Genomic DNA, 19,124 nt, shown 5'->3' with positions numbered 1-19,124 from the left:
AAAAAAAAAAAAAAAAAAAAAAGCACTGTGTGAACATACTAATTATGGTAGGTTCCCGAGAGCATGTTTATTTTTCCACTGGATTTTTTTCCACACATGGCTGGGGTTTTCATGAAATCGCATCCACTTTGCTCGAACGCTTTATTGCAGTGAATTTTCCTCACAGAAATAATGATAATAATAAACTTTATTTCTATAGCGCCGACATATTCCGCAGCACTTTACATTTCAGAAAATGGCGTCATTGACGCTACGTGGAAACACGGCCTTTCTGACAGTACCAGAGAAGCCACTAGCTGAGCTCAGCAGTTATTGGTAACATAAGGCCGGGGACCATCATTAATTAGGATAATCTATGGCAGCATTTAGTAATTAGGTCAATTAGGTGAGTGCTTTCATATAGGAGATTGGCCGGGAGCAGACACAGTAGTAGCTGCCTGGTCCTAGTCACAGAGGAGTGCAGCGCAGTATGACGTGTGGCCGCTCCCCGCTTGTCTTGTGGTAACTTAGTGTAACGTCTTGTGAGGGGATTGTCTGGTTCTAGCTGACAGGTCCCTGGCTGAGAAAATGACATTACTGTTCAGGTAAGAGGTGGGCACGTCACTGCCAGGATTTTAGGATTTTTCTGTGGCCATGTTTCCCTGGCCTTGCTGGTCAGTAGGAGCTTTGCAGGTCACTGGTCTGGTGGCCATAAACTACTGACCTGTCCACTGGACCAGGCTCCTACCAGTTTTGTTGCTCCACTCCACCAGTGAGTGATGGCGCTTCTTCTATGACGTATACATCATGTCTTCCCCAAGCTGCTTGTGGTGTTGGTTATAGGCGTGTAGAACCCACTTATGACCCCACCATATTCCCCCAGCATATAGTGGGGCTGAAAAGTGTCTGCAACTTACAAAAGTTAATGGCTTCAGAAGTTACTGTATCTTCTACTCCTAGAGTGAGGGGACCTCACTAACTGCTGGTGGTCTGACCACAGCTTTACCCCTGCTCCATTCAGATGAGCTCTGTAGCCCCCAATTCTTTGCTGATGTACCCACCACCCTGACCTCTTAATTCTTAGGGTGGGGGATAAAAATTAATTGTTAACCCTTTAAAGTGGGTTATCTGGGATGACTAAGCTTCTCCCCAGTAAGGACTTGTGCCAGCCACCCACTCCCTACTGTTATGTTCTGAATCATCCATATTGATGGATTTAATACTGGAGACAATTGACCCATTTGCACCAGATGGCATGCCCCCCCTGTTTACCCAATAGCCTTTTTATTATGGTAATGTCATAGTTATGCTGCAGTATACTTGACATGCTGCATCCCTCCTGCAAAAGGTTATTGCAAGGTAATATCCCAACTACAGTTACTATGTAACTTTTTTTTTTTTTTACCTTTTTACAAATGTTAGTTGCTGCTACTTATGTTGGCTTTGCAACCAATTTGGTGCAAACTACTATAGAAAGAGAATATTTGGTTTTCTGTAAAGCTAGACTATCGACTGTCCATACAAACTAGTAATGGGTTAAAATGCAACAATCTCTGCATTTCTGGTGCAAAGAGTGCCTTTTTAATCATGTCTAGTGATGGGTGAACCTCTGGATATTCAGGTTTGGTGAAAGATAGAGGAGGCCCAGACACTCGTTGTTTGACTCATGGTCATCTGCATGATCACATGGCACACTGCCTCTGATCAGCAGTACGACTTCTGGCGGTCAGTGCTGCGGTTTCCACTCTTAGATGAGTGAGCCAGCACCAGTGACCGGCAGTAAAGTTTACCCACAGTCAGAGGTGTCGGCTGAGAGTACTACTTCCAACAGTCTACGCCTGCTGCTGCTAATAGCGAGAGCAGGTGCAGCTAGTGGGAGTATTCATCAGCCAGTGCTATAAAAAAAACCTGGTGTGGGGCCTGTTCTAGTTTTGATAACCATCATGGCAAAACTGACAGCTGTGGCCTGCGGTCCTCATCTGTCAGCTTATGTCTGATTATCAAGAACAGAGGGGTCCCACTCTGGGTTTTTTTAAACAAATAAGCCTAAAAATGGCAGCCTGCAGCTGCCCCAGAAAAAATCATCTATTGGATGCGCCAACTCTGGTGCTTTGCCCGGCTCTTCACACATGGTGGTGGCAAAGTGGAGACTATATCACCCTTGTGTTTTCAGGTGACATTAAGCCCAGCAGTTAGTAATGAAGAATAGTCTATGACCGTCCTCTCAATTACTATTCCCATGGTCATATTGTCAATAATAAAACACCCAGAATAAAGTCCTTTATTTGAAATAAAGTGATACAATAAGGTATACTCTCCTAACGCCCATTCTATTGAAGCCTTGGTCTCCTGTAAAAAAACAAATAAAAAATACTGTCCCATGCCATAATCAATGTCTGTGATAATTGGTCTTCAACCTGGCCAGTGCCAAAATGCAACCATTCAGGTTGTGAACCATGGTAGAATGAGCTGCTGCAACTAGTGGTGGGTCATATAGGTTAGGCTAGTTTCACACTAGCGTTTATTCGAGGCAGCACATGGCGCTGCTAAGCCCTGCCAGCTCCCTGCCCACCCCATCTGGTCATCACCGCCTACTATCGCACATGGACGCTTGCGATCTGCACACCCTATCTTTAGCATAGGGTGCGCTAGTAGGATTTTGGTGTGCGCTGCGCACTCTTGAAGGTGCGTGCCGAACGCAGCATGTTGCATTTTGGTGCGCACCTTCAAAAGTGCCCAGCGTGCGCCAAAATCCTACTACCGTGTTTCCCCGAAAGTAAGACCCTGTCTTACATTAATTTTACCCCAAAAAGTCCCACCCTGTCTTACTTTCGGGGGAGGCCGAAAAAAAATGACAATTTCTTTTTAACCAATAAATTAACATTTATTAACATGCTGTTATACCCCGTATCCCACTGCACACAGCCCCACACCCCATAACAGTGCCGTATCCCACTGCACACAGCCCCACACCCCATAACAGTGCCGTATCCCACTGCACACAGCCCCACACCCCATAACAGTGCCGTATCCCACTGCACACAGCCCCATACCCTATACAGTACATGTTTCCCTACTTGGTTTTTAAATGCTGGACGTTTTCCTCTGCGGTGCGGCTGTGGGTGCGGAAGGCCTGTGCTGCAGGGAACGCTGTGCCAATCAGCAGGGAAACAGCGGTGACGTGGGGCTGGGGTGGCCAATTACAGCCCGAGCTGCTGGACCAATCAGTGCTCGAGCCGGGGGCCGGCGGTGACGTGGGGAACAGGGGCGGCCAATGAGCTGTTGAGCTGGGCGGATTGCGGGGTTAACACGGCGAGTTAACCCCATGAGCGCTGGACCCACCCAGCTGCACCTGAGGACACCTCTGGAGCCTGGGGACCCAATGGGGGACAGCGGCGGCCTAAAGGTAAGGGCCTTACATTTCACAGCGGCCCCCAACCCTGCCTTACATTCGGGGGAGGCCTTACATTGAAGGACCCCCCGTAACCCCCACCCTGTCTTACTTTCGGGGGGGGTCCTACTTTCGGGGAAACACGGTAGTGCCCGATCTGCGCACCCTATGCTAAAGATGGGGTGTGCAGATTGCAAGTGTCTGTGTGTGATAGTAGGCGGCGATGACCGAATGGGGCGGGGCTTAGCAGCACCGTGCGCTGTCGAAAAAACACTAGTATGAAACTAGCCTTACCGCAGGTCACTGAGACTGCATTCCCAGCTCACTTCAGTGTGAGCTGAGCTGATGAACTACGATGAGATCACTGCTAGCACCATAAGAAATTCTCCTGAGCTCAGCACTGTGAAACTGACTTGCAGCTGCTCATTCTCCTGTGGTTTTCAGCCTGGACGGTCACATCTGCACACCATCCAGGTTTAAAATCAGTTTTCACATACATGAATTACAGCATTTTGGGCAGGTGAGGGATAGTGTTTTTTTTTTTTTTTTTTTTTTTTTTTTTTTTCTTTCACAGGAGACCAGGACTTCCCCATCACTAGTCATGATCAAAAAAAATCAGGTGAGGTACCACTGAGGTCAGATGCTGCATGATGCTAGTTCAGAGGCGCTGCTCTTGTGACATGATCTTCCAACAAATCTTGATGGCATCCTGGATGTTGGTTGTCTTGACTCTTCGGAAGCCTCCCATATGTCTATGCTGGTGCCCCTTTAGGCACTAGTTTCCAAATGGCAGTCTCAACTGCACCCACCATAACATGGCCAAGGTTGCAGTTTCTCAGCCTAAGGCCAGAGTCACACTAGCGTATAGCATCTGATTAGAGGGCATCAGATGCGATATGGTAATGACCATTGGCTCCTGATGCACTCGCACCCAGAGATTTATAGACTTGTATGGGTGTGAGTGAGCCTTGTATCGCTGCAAATCAGCATGAGAAATTAATTGCAGTTCTGAGCTGCCCCATAGAATAACACTGGGGAGAGTGCTATGTGTTTTATCGCATATCACTTGGCTGTGTTATACAGTAGTATGACTCTGGCCTAAGGCATTAAGTTGGGAACTGGTGCTCTATGGGGGAAGGTTACATCTACTTCTGCTTTTGGTTATTACAGGTTAGCATTCCTAATATGTATTCTGGCCACTGAAGTCTGCACGCAAGGCACAAGCTCAGGTATTGTCCTCTACTACCATTGCCAGGGCCTTGGAGATGACTTTACCACTAAACAAGTGCATTTCTTTAGATTTCATCGTCTCCAGCTGCCGGCGGTCCCTGGTACAGCTCGACTTGCCTGCCCGAAATGTTTTCAAGAAATATGTCAGATTTTCAGCAATTGGTAAGTTGTGTGTGTGGAGGGTGTGCAGGGTGAGCGTGCATGCTGCAGTGCAGAGCCGTGGGGTACTCGGTACCGGGCCTGTCGACTTCAACAGGGGACGGTGTCACGGCGGTGGTGACCCGGTCTGTGGCCCTGGGGCGTCCATTAAATAAAAATGATGAAAGGGGATGGGGAAAAGTTGTTTGTGATGTGGTAAAAAGGAAGATAAAGTTAATAGCTCACATACGTGACACCACCTGTGGTATTCTGGTCAGAGGTGACCAGCGCTGTGGTGGTCCCCTGAGACTGTTGGTATGTCACAGCTGAGGTGAAAATGGCTCCCCACAGGTAGAGCAATAGTCCGAGGGCAAAGATGTTAGATTAATAGTCAAAATGGCTGTGAACGTTGGGATGCAGAGAAATGATAGGAGGACACAGAGGTGCAGCTTCTTTACCTTTTACTGGCAATTGGTTGCAATCCAGAGTACCACATACAGGTTATGGAATGAGTCCAGCTTGCCTGGAGGCATTCAGGGGACCCACCTTGCCAGGTGGGGGTTTAGGACCTTCCTTCTGTGCTGTGTGTGTGTGTGTGGGTCTCCGCTGTTTATAACTATGCTGCAACCCTCAATTGCGTGATGACTTCACTAACCTGTATGGCTGTCACCATGAGCCTATTCCATAGGTACCGTCCTTTTCACCGTTGGCCCCGGGCTCCTCATCTGCTGCCATGCAATCAGGTGTGCAATGTCGCACAGGAATTTACAATCCCCTGTACTTCCAGATTTGGCAGTCAGGACATGCGGCTCCTGCCACCCAGGACTCTGGCATCTTTCTCTCTATTAGCGCTTCGCTCAGGGGTCTGCTATATGCAGTATTTTAGCTTCCCCAAAGCCTCTTCTCACTGCTATCGTCCTTCCCCCTCCTGGCAGTTCAAGACAGGGAGCTGATCTGACAGGATCTTCCAGAAAGATCTTTTTGCCTCACGTTTCTGTCTTGTCATTTTTCTCTCAGCTCACAGCTCCTCTTGTTTCCATGACAAATCCCTCAGCTGACTTCTAGCTGAACCACCAATCCCCTCTGCTGGCTATAATTTATAAGGCAGCTCCCTTGTCTGACCTGCAGCAGGAATTGTGATTTAATCTGTTACCTTGCATGGGGGTCCCCTTTCTGCTTCCAAGCATGACTTCACCTCATAGAGGGAGGCAATGTCACTGTGAGACCCAAACTCTGGGGTGTCACATTCCCCCCCAGTTAAGTTCAGTACTCCTGGACTGAGGAAAACATAACAAGAATTGTTAACAACAATTAATGAAAATCTACAAAGTCTTAAATGTAAAAATTATCAAAAACCAGACAAGAAAAAGAAACAATAGCAGTTACTGCAGCAACCAGTCTTTATGCTGCTGTACAGGAATTGTCTTTGTGCTTGTACCTGGAGTTTGGTTGGTGGGAACTGCCTTAACCCACTTTGTGTGTGTCCCTGGGCGTGGCCACAGGGCACTCTGTAGATGGGCCTGTGTTTCAGCCACGCTGGCAGCTTATTTTCAAGGCCTTTTTGGAGTAACTATTAACAAACAGTTCTGACCATAGGCCTGTGGCCCAATTGTCCTTTAACTGGGTATTACTAATACTTTAAAAAGGTTCATACAGTAAGTCTCTGTAGGCTCTCATGCGTAACAGTTACAACTATACATATTACTTTATTTACATTATGTAATCTCTGTAACGGGCAGGGATCTGACCTCTTGTACTACAAGTGGAACTATGCAGTATAGGTATTTCTGATGACCTGACCTGTTCTGTCTACTGTTGGTGCACTAGTCACTACGCTATAAGTAGCCTTATGTAAGATAGGTATTTTAGACTGCCTTCTCTCTACTCCTAGACTCGCCATGAGATTGTCAGATTCACTGTTAGTAGGGGACAGATTTCCACCTTCCACTGCAGTTGTGGTATCTGTTACTGGAGCCATTTCATTGAGTCTCTTCTTCATCTGGTGCAGTAGGCTGATGAAAGTTTAGGACTGGCAATACTATTGCCTGATTTACTTGTGTCCACATCCAAGGAAATTCTCCAAGTATAGTTTGAATCTTTTCTTCCACCTCTACAATGGGCTGTGGAGTGTCTTGGACTTCCTCCTTGTCATTCACCTGATCAGGGCACATCTTTAGTTCTCTTGAGACTGCTTCGAAGGTTTCTCCTCCATCTTTGCTGATGATACATACTTTGGTGTTAGTCTGAAGAAATTGGGTCGCCCCCTTGCTGGCTTCACCCAGGGCTGTGGGGTACTCGGTACCAGGCCAGTGTCAGGGGGATGATGTGTCACAGCAGCAGTGACCCAGTCCATGGCCCTGGGCACCCAATATCAATGGCGGTGATGTTTGTAGTGTAGTTTATAAGGAAAGTTTGTGACGCCACCTGTGGTGTTTGGCAAGTAAGATGTTGGCCAATGCTGCTTTCGGATCCTCTGGGGCTGATGGTGTTGCAGCTTAGATGGTGTAGCTCCCCACAGGTGAAGCTGTAACCCCAGGGCAGTGTATAGATGGTTGGCACGGAGATGTAGCAGTGACGATAGGGTAGGAAGCAGACAAGACACAGCAGGGTGCAATTTCTGTACCTTTACTTGAGAACTGCAGTCCAGGGTCCTGATTACAGATGGTATTGGAGCAGGTTAGCCTGGAAGCAACTCAGGGTTTCTCTCTCAGATGGGCTGTGCAGTCTCCTTCCTAGCGCTTGTGTGGTGTGAAGCACTCCAGTCCTCACTTACTCTGAAGTTCCTCCTGTCAGATGTTCCTAGAACTCCACTTGCACAGCAGACAGCTGTAGCCTCTCTCTGGGACTCCTCTCTGAATCCCTGGCTCTCTATCCATTTTGCTGTTGTGCCCAAAGTCTTAGATGGGAGTAGGGCATTTACAGCCTCCTACTCCTCTGGTGTCTGTGGCAGGACCGTTAGTATCCGTACCACCGTGGAGACCAGACTCCAGTTATCTGTGCTCTCAAGCTGAGGGAGCTCGCCTTCTGCAGCTCAACCTCCAGTGTCTCATTCCACATCTGCACACTTCACCCTCTGCAGACTAACTAGCTCCCCTTCCTCCTGGCCCACAGAGCACTCCTCCCCTGAATCCTGGGTCAGAGCTCCCCCTGCTGGCCAGGAGTGGAACTGTGTTGCATGTATAGATTGACTGTGAGAGAGACCCATCATTGCCTCAAAGCCTGGCATTACCCTCCCCAGGAGGAAGGCACAGCCAGTGTGGTGACCATACTCCTGGGGGTGCCACAGTATCAGTGTATGGCTCTGCCTGCCACTGGTCATCTAGTCTGTGAACACCTTTCTTTTGAGTACTTGACACCAGGAGAACAAGGGAACTGCAGGGGCATGTTGATTGTAATTTCTTTCCTGTCTGTCTTGCTTGGGACAAACTTTTCTCCACACATTCTTGTACCTTGTGGTATTGTTGCTGCTGCTCTGTATCCCAGTCTGCATCTGGTGATGTCTCTGGTGTTGACTCCCATGTCTAAATCAATGGATAACTTGCCAGGTCTCGCTCTCATCAAGTAGGCCAGAGTGAAATTTGTGGAGTTTACCAGTATGTGATTATATTGATCTGGCCACTGGTTTCATTCTTCCAGAGGTAAGGTCTTCAATAAGTCAATGACCACTTGGTTCATCTTTTCACACATGCCATTTGTCTGGATGGTACGGCATCGTTCTGATTTTCTTGCAACCGTACATGTTACAGAACTCCTGGAACACTTCTGCCTCAAAGGCTGGACTTTGATCGGTGAGCACTTGTTCAGGATATCTGTGCGGTCGATAAGTGTTGCTGAAATGCCTTGGCTGCTGTCTTCGCTGTTTGGTCTTTAACAGGTACGACTACCAAGAACATTGAGTAATGGTCAACAATGGTCAAAGCATAAGTGTAGCCATTCCTACTCAGTTAACTTCACATAATCCAAGGCTACCAGTTCAAGCAGCTGTTTTGTGGTCAGCTGTAATGGGGCTCGCTGGCTGTTTCGGTCTTTTCTGAGCAGGTTGCATGGGCCACATTCTCAACACCACTTCTCAATTGAACTCCTCATGCCAACCCAGTAGAATCTCTCACAAAATAGGACCTCCAACTTCTTCCAACCAAAGTGTCCTGCTCCATTGTGGTATGCCTCTAAGACCATTGGCGCATCCCTCTTTGGGACTACCACCTGCCAGACCAGTTTGTGTGTGCAAGTTGATGATCCTCCAACAGTTTACCCTGGTAGATGAACAGCTTGCCGCTCTCCTTCCATAGCTGCTGTGGGTCATCTGGCCCAGGGTGTGAATCGGCTTGTCAGCCACTCCTTTACTAGGTAAACAACTGGGTCACTATCTTGTCTCTGCCCACTCATGATGGGGTAATGGGTTCAACATTGCCTCTTGTACGACAAAGTGCTTATTCCTTACTCCTTGGGAGCGCTGGGCTGCAATTGGATGGTGGAAGGTTGGTAACTCGATTTCTTCGAGTTCCTTTGGAGCTTCTCCTCTCGTTTGGTGAATTGGGCATCCTGGACAACGCATCCGCATTGGTGTTTTTATGTCATGCTCTGTACTTGATGGTGAACTTGTAGTTGGACAGCAGGGCCATCCTTCGCTGCTAAAGTGCCCTGAGCTTTGCCATTTCAAGGTGGGTTAGCGGATTATTGTCAATGTAGATTGTGAACTTTGCTGAAGCCAAGTAGTGCTTGAAGTGCTCTGTTACCGCCCAGACTATGGTGAGGAACTCCAGTTTAAAGGAACTGTAGTGGTCGGGGTTCCCCTCAGTGGGACGAAGCTTCCTGCTGGTGTAGGAAGTCACTCTCTGCCTCTGCACTTGTGACAGCACTGCTCCTAATCCCATGTTGCTGGTGTCAGTGTAAAGTACAAATGGTTGGTAAGTCGGGGTAGGCCAGGACCTCATCTCCCGTGAGGGCCAGTTTCAACTTGGTGAAGGACTCATCTATCCTTTTGTTCCACTCGAATGGAAGATTTTTGTTCTTGGTCTTCTTGGATTGGCCCACTAGAAGATCTTGCAGCGGTGCTGCTATCTTGGTGAAGTCCCTGACAAATCTTTGGTAGTAGCCTACTAACCCAAGAAATTGCCTCACTTCATGGATAGTGCTGGGTCTTTGCCAGTCTCAGATAACTGACTTTGTCAGGATTGGGTGCCACACCTTCTGCACTCACCACATGACCTAGGTACTGCACCTTGGGTTTCAAAAGGTGACATTTGGATGGTTTTATTTTCAGGCCAAAGTTTGACAGGGCTTCGAAAACCTCGGCAAGGTGCTTCAAATGGTCTTCATAGGTTTTGGAGAAGACTGTCGTCCAGGTACAGCAGAACAGTTACAAAGTTCTTATGTCCAAGGCAGCATTCCATTAACCGCTGAAATGTTCCTGGCGCATTGCTGAGCCTGAACAGGATGTAGTTAAACTCAGAGGCCCATTGGTGTTGTAAACGCTGTCTTCTGTCTGCCTCTGCCACAGGAACCTGCCAATACCTACTGGTGAGATCTAAGGTAGAGAAATTAGCAGTTCTCAGTGCGGCTAGGGATTCCTCAATTCTAGGCAATGGGTAAGTGTCTTTGTGTAATGCTGTTAATCCGCCTGTAGTCTACACGCATTCTCATAGTACCATCTTTCTTTTTAACGAGGACTAATGGAGCTGCCCAGGGGCTACAACTATCTCACTACCCCAGCCTCCATCTCCCGTAACATAATCTTTGCACATTGATGGTGTGCTGGGGGTACAGGCCGGTGCCTCTTTAATGGGTGGATGATCTCTGGTGGGGATATGATGTTGGACCCCTTTTGCCTGCCCAAAGTCTAGAGGATGCTTGCTGAAAACCCATTCAAATTCTCGAGCCACCCGGTAAGCCCCATGCTTTTGGTGTGAAGGGGTGGAGTCAGTGCCTACATGTAGCTGCTGACACCAATCCTCCTGCTGCCCTTCAGAGCCACTCTCTTCCACCTTGTTAGGTGGAAGCAAGGGTTCTAGTGTCTCTATTGCATTGTTACTGACAGTGAACAATTTAGCAAGGGTGGCATACCAGGGTAACTGGACCTCTCTCCCCACAACTTAAGATGCGTATTGGTACTCTCCCCTTGCGGACATCAACTACCCCTCTGGCTGTCAGGATAGTGGGCCTACTATCAGTACATGGGTTCAACCCAGGCTTGGTAATCTTGACCCCTTAGGCCTATTGCTGCCCAACACCAAATTAACTTCACTTCTAGGAGGTACTGCAATGGGAAAAACTAGTTACTGACACTGCCAATTTCTCCACCAGACAGCTCTTCCTGTTGTCTCTGCATCAGGGCTCTGATCTCCTTTTGCAGAACCTGTTGCTGACTGGAGCTGGTGGTCTCAGCTACCTGTTGTAACAAAACATTTTCTCCAAGACCATTTTCAATTACATTAGTGCCTAAAGTGATCATAGGATGGCTTTCTCGTCTGTCAATATCAGCTATCAAACCTTGCGATTGCAATTCTACTCAGCCAATCTTAATGGTCACTTTATATCCCATCTGAGGCAAGGGCTGACCATTGCTGGCAAAAATGGCAAGGTCTTTATCTGGGCTATGAGTAATGTCTGAATCTGCCCAGTACTGCTTAAAAAACATATGGTATCATTGTCACCTGGGAGCAGGTGTCCAGTAAAGTGTTCATTGGAAAACTGTCAATCACAACCGGCAAGACTGGTCGTCCTCCTACATGCGTGTCTCGCCAACTTAGTGGGCCTGGTCGACTTACTCCTGGGGGTTGGCCCTTTGCCCCAGGGGTTGCTTGTTTAAATGACAGGATCTGGCTAGGTGTCCCACCTTGTTGCAGCGGCACCAGATGGGCTGTCCGTCATCATAACGATCGCTGCCTCTCCTCTGGTTGATGGGATCCTCTTCTGCTGTTGCCACAGGAGGTCTTCTGGACTCGAGGCCAGCTGGATCTTCCTTGGAATCACTTGCAGGGACTGCAGTCTTTGTGAGTGAAGCCACACTTTTAGTTAGTTCTGTTATGAGCTCATTTTCTGCTCCACCAGTTGAGAGTTCTCCTTCTGTTCTCCCTCTGGTGACAGGAGGTAGTGAGGTTGGTTTAAGTGGTAGTGATCTGCCACCTGATGAGGAGGATAAATATTGGCTCTCTGGAGTATCAGACTGGATATAAGACAGCCGATGCCCTATGCTGGTGATTCAGTCTGCTTCTCAGGTCTTGGACATCAGCTCTCTTCCAGTCTTCTGTAAGTTTGGCTTTTGCTAATGTTCACACTTGCGCTTGTTGGTCAATTCAGTTTCTTGTGTGGTCAGCTTGCCCCTGCTGGGGCTATGCTGAACTTCCACTCCTATTTATCTGTATTTGCCAATTTGCCTTTTTGTCCCTTATTAGATTGGCCTCTCTTTGCTCTATTTCAGAGTGCTGATATAGTGGGATAAGTCTAGTGACTTCAGGGTTAATTTTGCTATCAGACGTGTTGGACATTATTTTGGTAGGGTTTTTTGGCAGATTGCAGACAGTGGCTTTCCTTTCCTGTCCTTTCTAGTTAGTCAGGCCCCATCGTCTGCTCAGCCTATTTTCCTGCCTTTGTTTGTGTTTTCATCTTGTTTCACCGTCAATACATGTGGGAGGCTGTCTTTCCTTTGGGGTCTGCTCTGGGGCAGTTTTCCTCTTTTCCTGCTTTAGGCTTATGTAGCTCTCCAGTTGTGACGAGGCATCTAGGACCATCGTAGTAACGCTTCACGACTGCTGCTAGTTGTGTGGTTAAGATCTGGAATCTGCATAGTTACCAACCTCTCTGGTTTTCTGAGACTTAGCTTGTTTTTTCCTCTTCGCCATGACAGCACCCACTGAGAGAGGGGATCTGCCCCCAGAACAGGAAACCTACAGAGATAAATGGGGCGGTCCCCCTCGCTCCCTCAGTTTGGTTTCCTGTTCCTGGAAAGGAACCCGCAGAGGAGGATTCCTGGTCTGGTAGCCGCCTGCGTGCAGAATATGAGCAGCAGGGGCCCCAGGACTCGAGGCAGCGTCGGGCGGAGAGGTGTATTTCCCCCCCCCCCCCCCCCCCCCCCGCCAGAGCTGGTGTAATGCAGGTGAGGCCGGAGGCGACAGTGGTGTCAAGGCTCACTGGGGACATGGCGATACCCCCCCTCCTCCCTAAAGGGGCAGGTGCATTACGAACACCATTTGGGCATACTGGGCCGTGCCCCCCCCCCCCCCCCCCAAAAGGCAGAAGAGCTTGAGCATGTGGGCTGAGCAGCGCCACCGGGAGTCATACCTGCGGCAGGGGTTAAGGTGAGAAGGACCCCATGCATGGATGGCAGGGCGCAGATGCGCGGTGGGCATCGCCGGCCGAATCGCTAATCGCGGTCACCGAGCGCTCCCCAGGAGAGGCAACCCGGAAGTGGTAGGAGGACTTCCGGGATCAGGCAGAAGGCAGAGACCGCGGGACAACGCCTGCGCATGTGCAGTAGGCAAAAAAAAAAAAAAAAAAATGGTGGACGAAGAAAAAAAAAAAAGGAAAGAGGAGCAGCTATAGCAAAGGCTTTAAAAGGAAGACACAGCGCTAGTGCGCAGTCATGTCGTCCTTAGATGACCCAGCTTCGCTCCCATTAGGTCAGCTAGTGGAATCCCCACATGGCAGTAGACAGAGCAGTGCTTCAAGGAGAAGCAATAGCACCAGAAAAAGTGGCAGCTCCAGGAAGGAATCTAGTGGACCTTCCAGGCAAGATGAGCCGTTAGAGAAAAAACGCAAGGAAAAGAAGTCGTCCCATGCCTTGCCTCAGCCTGGGTCAGGACACCGCAGCCGGTAGTTGCTGACGAAACTCACGGGTGAGTTTTTTTGGTCCGGATAAATAATTGATGGCCTTCTCTTTCTGGTCCATACCCCCTTTAGGCTAAAAGAACAGAGAAGGCGAAACATAGTGTGCCTTATGTTCGCAGCCCCTCCCGGATGGCCACCCTAAGAGATTATGCCAATCGTGTATTGAGGAGGCCTTACAGGAGGAATTCTCACGAAAGAAGGAGGATATCCGGGCAATGATAAAAGAGGAACTACGGGCCTTAGGCGGTTCCAGTAGTCTGGGGGGTCACTCCTCCGTGAGAGAAATATGTTCGCCTAGAAGAGGAGTCTCGCTGGCATCAAAGTCGCCGTCAGGAACAGGGGAAGTAGATTCCGATAAGTCCCAGGAATACCTTTCCTCAGAGGACAAGGACCAGACGTGTTTCCCCACTGACAGTGTCAGTAATTTAGTGAAGTCTGTCCGAAATACCATGGGGTTGCCGGAGAGTAAAGACCCCTCAGGACATAATGTTTGCGGGTATTTCCCGTAGAAAGGTCCAGGCATTCCCAGTGGTTCCAGCTGTAAAAGACCTAGTTAAAAGGGAATGGGAGAAACCAGGTCAGAGAACCTTCCTCCCCTTAACGTCAAAGCGTAAGTACCCCTTTGACGATGAGGAGTTAACAGCCTGGTCGAGAGCCCCCAAGGTGGATGCGGCAGTGGCCTCTACCTCTCGTAGATCCTCCTTGCCGGTAGAGGATTTGGAAACTTTGGCTGACTCCTTGGATCGTAAAACCGATATATTCCTTAAAAGATCTTGGGAAGCTTGTACGGCAGCCTTTAAGCCCGCAATAGCAGCCACGTGTATGGCAAGATCAATGTTGGTGTGGCTGAATGACTTAGAGGACAATATTAAGAATGGAGTAGCTAGGAATAGACTTCTTTCCTCTATGCCCCTCATTAAGGGAGCAGCAGACTCTCTCCGGTTATCGGCTAGAGCGGCAGGACTGCCAATGCAGGCAGGCGGGCCTTATGGTTGAAGGGGTGGAAAGGAGACACACAAAGACTAGATTGTGTGCTATACCCTGCCAGGGTAAGTACCTGTTTGGCACGGAGCTGGATGAGATTTTGACAAAAGCGGGGGAGAGGAAGGGGTTTCCTAACCCGTATGTTCCGTTCAACAGGAGTGCCTACAGGAAGCCGCCGTTCGGTAAAAAGAAGGACTTTAGACCCCAGGACCGCTGGGGAAATAAGGACCCCAAGCAAAGGGGCAACCTATTCGGGAAACGTCCCTTCAGGGGAGACAGACCCCGATAAAACCATTACACCGGTAGATGGCAGGCTATTAAAATTCAGCCGCCAATGGGAGAAGGTGACATCAAACCCGTGGGCCATAAATATTGTGTCATCAGGCCTAAAATTAGAATTTGTTCGGTATCCACCGAACTCCTTCCTATTGACTTCTATGAAGTCCCGAACACAGCAGGAAGCACTGGAGATGGAGATTGCAGTACTGCTAACTAAAGAGGTCCTAGTAGAGGTCCCAGGGGACGAAATGGGAATGGGCTTTTATTCTCCTCTATTTTTAGTCCCAAAACCGGATGGCTCTTTTAGGACCATAATAAATTTAAGGAAGCTTAATACCTTCTTAAAGCTGAGGTCGTTCAAAATGGAGTCGATAAAGTCTGCAATAAAGCTTTTGTTCCCCAGGTGTTATATGGCAGTCTTGGACCTAAAGGACGCCTATTACCATCTACCCATACATCGTGGGCACCAGAGGTTCCTGCGGGTAGCAGTCTGGTTCAAAGGTCGGATTCAGCATTTCCAGTTTGCGGCAATGCCATTCGGACTATCCATGGCTCCTCGGGTATTTACAAAATTGATGCTGGAGGTGATGTCGTATGTAAGGCTGAATGACACCTTAGTTATCCCTTACTTAGATGACCTACTCATAGTAGGAAACTCTGTTTCACAGTGCGAAGCCAGAATAGCTAAGATTATCTCATCTCTAAGAACACTAGGCTGGCTAACTGGGAGAAGTCCAGATTAGAACCAGTAAACTGTCAGGTTTCTGGGCCTGCAACTAGACTCCGTAACTGAGGAGTGTTTTCTGCCACACGCCAAAGTGATAGCCATAATCAATAAGATACGGAACACGGCAGGAACACCTGTAATATCATTGAGACAGGGTATGTCCTTGCTGGGGTCGCTAATATCATGCATTCCAGCGGTGCAGTGGGCCTAGTTCCACTCCAGAGAACTACAGTGGGCTATTCTGCAGGAAACGGATAGACTGCAGGGGTGGTTGGAGGGGAGGATGTCCCTATCGCCCGAGGTGGTTGAATCCCTAAGATGGTGGTTAAATCCTTCCAATTTATCGAAAGGAGTACAATGGTGGGTGACTCCCTCCAAAATACTCACCACGGATGCCAGCCCCTTAGGTTGGGGAGCCCATCTAGAGGAGCACATGGTACAAGGCTGGTGGCGTAATGATGAAATAGAGACCTCCTCTAATGTAAAGGAGCTAACAGCGACTTTTATTTATTTTTTTTTTTCCAATATCTCATTTTCTCCCGCAGTTAAGGGGCGCCCACGTAAAAATCCAGACAGACAATACCACCGCAGTGGCCTATATAAACCGGCAAGGAGGCATGCGGTCACTGCCACTGATGTCTATCGCGGGAAAAATCCTGGAAATGGCTGAGGTCCATCTTCTCTCCTTGTCAGCTCTCCACATAAGAGGAGTAGACAACTCCCGGGCAGACTATCTCAGTCGCCAAGCCCTATACCAGGGCGAGTGGGTCCTCAGCAGGCACGTCTTCGAAATGATAGCGTCAGAATGGGGCAGACCAGAGAGACCTATTCGTGACCAGAGCCAACAGGCGCGTAAAAAGGTTTGCTTCACTCTACAGGTCGGACAACCCAGACATTCTAGATGCCCTCCAAGCACCCTGGACATTCCAACTAGCCTATGCCTTCCCTCCAATGGTTCTACTACCAACAGTAGTCAGGAAAATAAGACAGAGGGCGAGGGTCATCTTGATATCCCCATTTTGGCCAAAAAGACCGTGGTTTTCATGGCTAAGAGCCATGTCGGTAACCGACCTGTGGATCCTGCCGCTGCACCAGAATCTTCTCTCGCAGGGACCCTGCTACCATCCACAGGCCAAAGCCCTGCACCTAGCGGCCTGGAATTTGAAAGGGAGCTACTGAGGCAGAAGGGTTTCTCAAAGAACCTAATCAATACCCTGCTGCAAAGTAGGAAGGAGTCCACAACAAATATATACTAAAGTGTGGGAAAAGTTCCTGGCCTTTCACCCAGCAAAACTAACTGGAGTACCCATTACGGCCATTCTAGAATTTCTGCAAAGAGGCCGAGAATTAAGGCTCTCGGTAAGCACTCTAAAGGTCCACGTGTCAGCTCTAGGAGCCCTATTTAACTATAACGTGGCAGCAAATAGATGGGTGACCCGTTTCATCTCAGCTTGTCAACGCTCAGAGCCGGTGCATATCCCTCAGCTACCAGCATGGAACCTTACTCTAGTTTTGGATGCTTTCACTCAGGCACCATTTGAGCCTATAAGCTCAGCGTCAGTGAAGTGCCTCTCTTTAAAAACTGCTACGCTAGTAGCCTTAGTATCGGCTAGAAGAGTGAGTGATCTTCACGCTTTATCAGTAGACCCTCCGTTCCTGTCAATAACACGAGACAGTCTGATTTTAAAGACAGACCCGTCCTACCTTCCAAAACGGGCAAATAAATTTCATAGATCTCAGGAGATATACCTACCTTCCTTCCATGAGAACCCGTCAACACAAGACGAAATAAAATATCACACTTTAGATGTGAAAAGAGCAGTGCTAGCCTACCTAGATAGGACCAGTCCCTGGAGGCAGAGTAGGTCTTTTTGTCTCCTTCCAGGGTAGCAGGAAGGGGTCTGCAGTTACATCAGGCACCATATCCAGATGGATTAGAGATGCTATCACAATGGCGCATCTGGCAAAAGGAGAAGACCCTCCACTGGGGATTAAGGCGCACTCTACTAGAGCCATATCATCCTCCTGGGCCGAGAGAGCAAACGTCGCAATTGAACAAATATGTAAGGCTGCAACCTGGTCTTCTCCGTCTACCTTTTATAGTCACTATAGACTAGATTTATCCTCTACCGAGGATTTGACTTTTGGTAGATCAGTCCTTAACACGGTGTGCCCTCCCAAGTGATTATCTCTGGAAATCTCTCAGTGGGTGCTGTCGTGGCGAAGAGGAAAAACCGGATTACTTACTGGTAATACTCTTTTGTAGAGTCCACGACAGCACCCGCTCACTTCCCTCCCGTAAAGATTTTTTTTCACACATGGGTCTCCTTGGTGGTGGAGATTATGAGTTAAGTTAAATAGGTGATTAAACTTAGTAAACATAGAACTACATAGGGGTAAGATAGATGAATCGCCCAAACAAATTGACTAAAACATGTATGGCGATTCCTCCGTTCTCGGTAACACAAACTGAGGGAGCGAGGGGGACCGCCCCATTTATCTCTGTAGGTTTCCTGTTCCAGGGGCGGATCCCCTCTCTCAGTGGGTGCTGTCATGGACTCTACAAAAGAGTATTACCGGTAAGTAATCCTTTTTTTCTTTTCTTTTTTTTTTTTTTTTTTTTAATTCCTCCTCAGTGACCCGTTCATAACATAGTTCCTTGACTTGGAGACCTGGAAGCTGCATAAAAAATAAACACTGTCAATACTACAGCGGTGCACGGCTATGTCATCCACAAATGACCCAGTTTCGCTCCAGTTGAGCCAAGAAGGGGAATCCCCACAGGGCAGCAGAACGAGCAGTAGTACAAGGAGCAGCAGCACCAGGAAAAGTGGCAGCTCCAGAAGAGTCCAGCAGGCACTGTAGGCAGAATGAGCCCACAGAAAAGAAGCAGAGAGAAAACCATCCCTTGCCTCAGCCTGAGTTGCAAACCCCACAGCTGGTATTTTGCTGACGAGAATCATGGGTGAGTTTTTAGTCAGACTTACAGCTGATGGCGTTTCTCTGGTCCATACCCTTTAGGCCAAAAGAACAGAAGGCGAAAAATGTGCCTTATGTTCTCAGCCCCTCCCAGATGGCCACCCTAAGACTGTCGGTCTTGTATCAAGAAGACCTTACAGGAGGAATCCTCAGGGATGAAAGAGTATATCTGAGCAATAATTAGAGAGGAGCTATGAGCCTTAGGCAGCTCCAGTAGTCTGGGGGGGGGGGGGGGGTCACTCCTCTGTCAGAGGAATAGCTTCACTGGCATCTGGATTGCCATCAGACTGGAGCTAGACTCGGATCCCAGGAATACTTGTCCTCTCAGGAGGAACAGGCATGTTTCCCTACAGACAGTGTTAATAACTTTAAGTCCATCTGAAATACCATGGGGCTACCTGAGGCTAAGGACCCCAAAACTCTGCAGGAGATGTTCACAGGCACTTCCTGGAAAAAGATCCAGGCCTTCCCAGTAGTTTCAGCTATAAAGGAGCTGGTGAGGAGGGAGTGGAAGAAACAGGGTCAGAGAACCTTCCTCCCCTTAACTTCAAAACGTAAATATCTGTTTGACAAGGAATTGACATCTTGGTC

The 19,124-nt window shown here is 48.5% G+C and overlaps 1 protein-coding gene across 1 annotated transcript in view; it reads left to right on the top strand.

The window, feature by feature from the left end:
* Positions 1-424: 424 nt before the first annotated feature.
* The window catches only part of LOC141083821 (uncharacterized), a 54,277-nt gene continuing 35,577 nt past the window's right edge, over positions 425-19,124 (top strand). Inside the window, exons 1-3 of the mRNA XM_073568274.1 lie at positions 425-584; positions 4,541-4,599; positions 4,670-4,762. Coding sequence (XP_073424375.1) covers positions 568-584; positions 4,541-4,599; positions 4,670-4,762 — 169 coding nt within the window. The 5' untranslated portion in view covers positions 425-567. The remainder of the gene's footprint in view (positions 585-4,540; positions 4,600-4,669; positions 4,763-19,124) is intronic.

This window comes from Dendrobates tinctorius, unplaced genomic scaffold (assembly GCF_039654945.1).
Source record: "Dendrobates tinctorius isolate UK_male_01 unplaced genomic scaffold, ASM3965494v1 ptg000021l, whole genome shotgun sequence".
In the NCBI taxonomy this organism is placed as follows: domain Eukaryota; kingdom Metazoa; phylum Chordata; class Amphibia; order Anura; family Dendrobatidae; genus Dendrobates; species Dendrobates tinctorius.
This window is presented reverse-complemented; position numbering and strand designations above follow the sequence as displayed.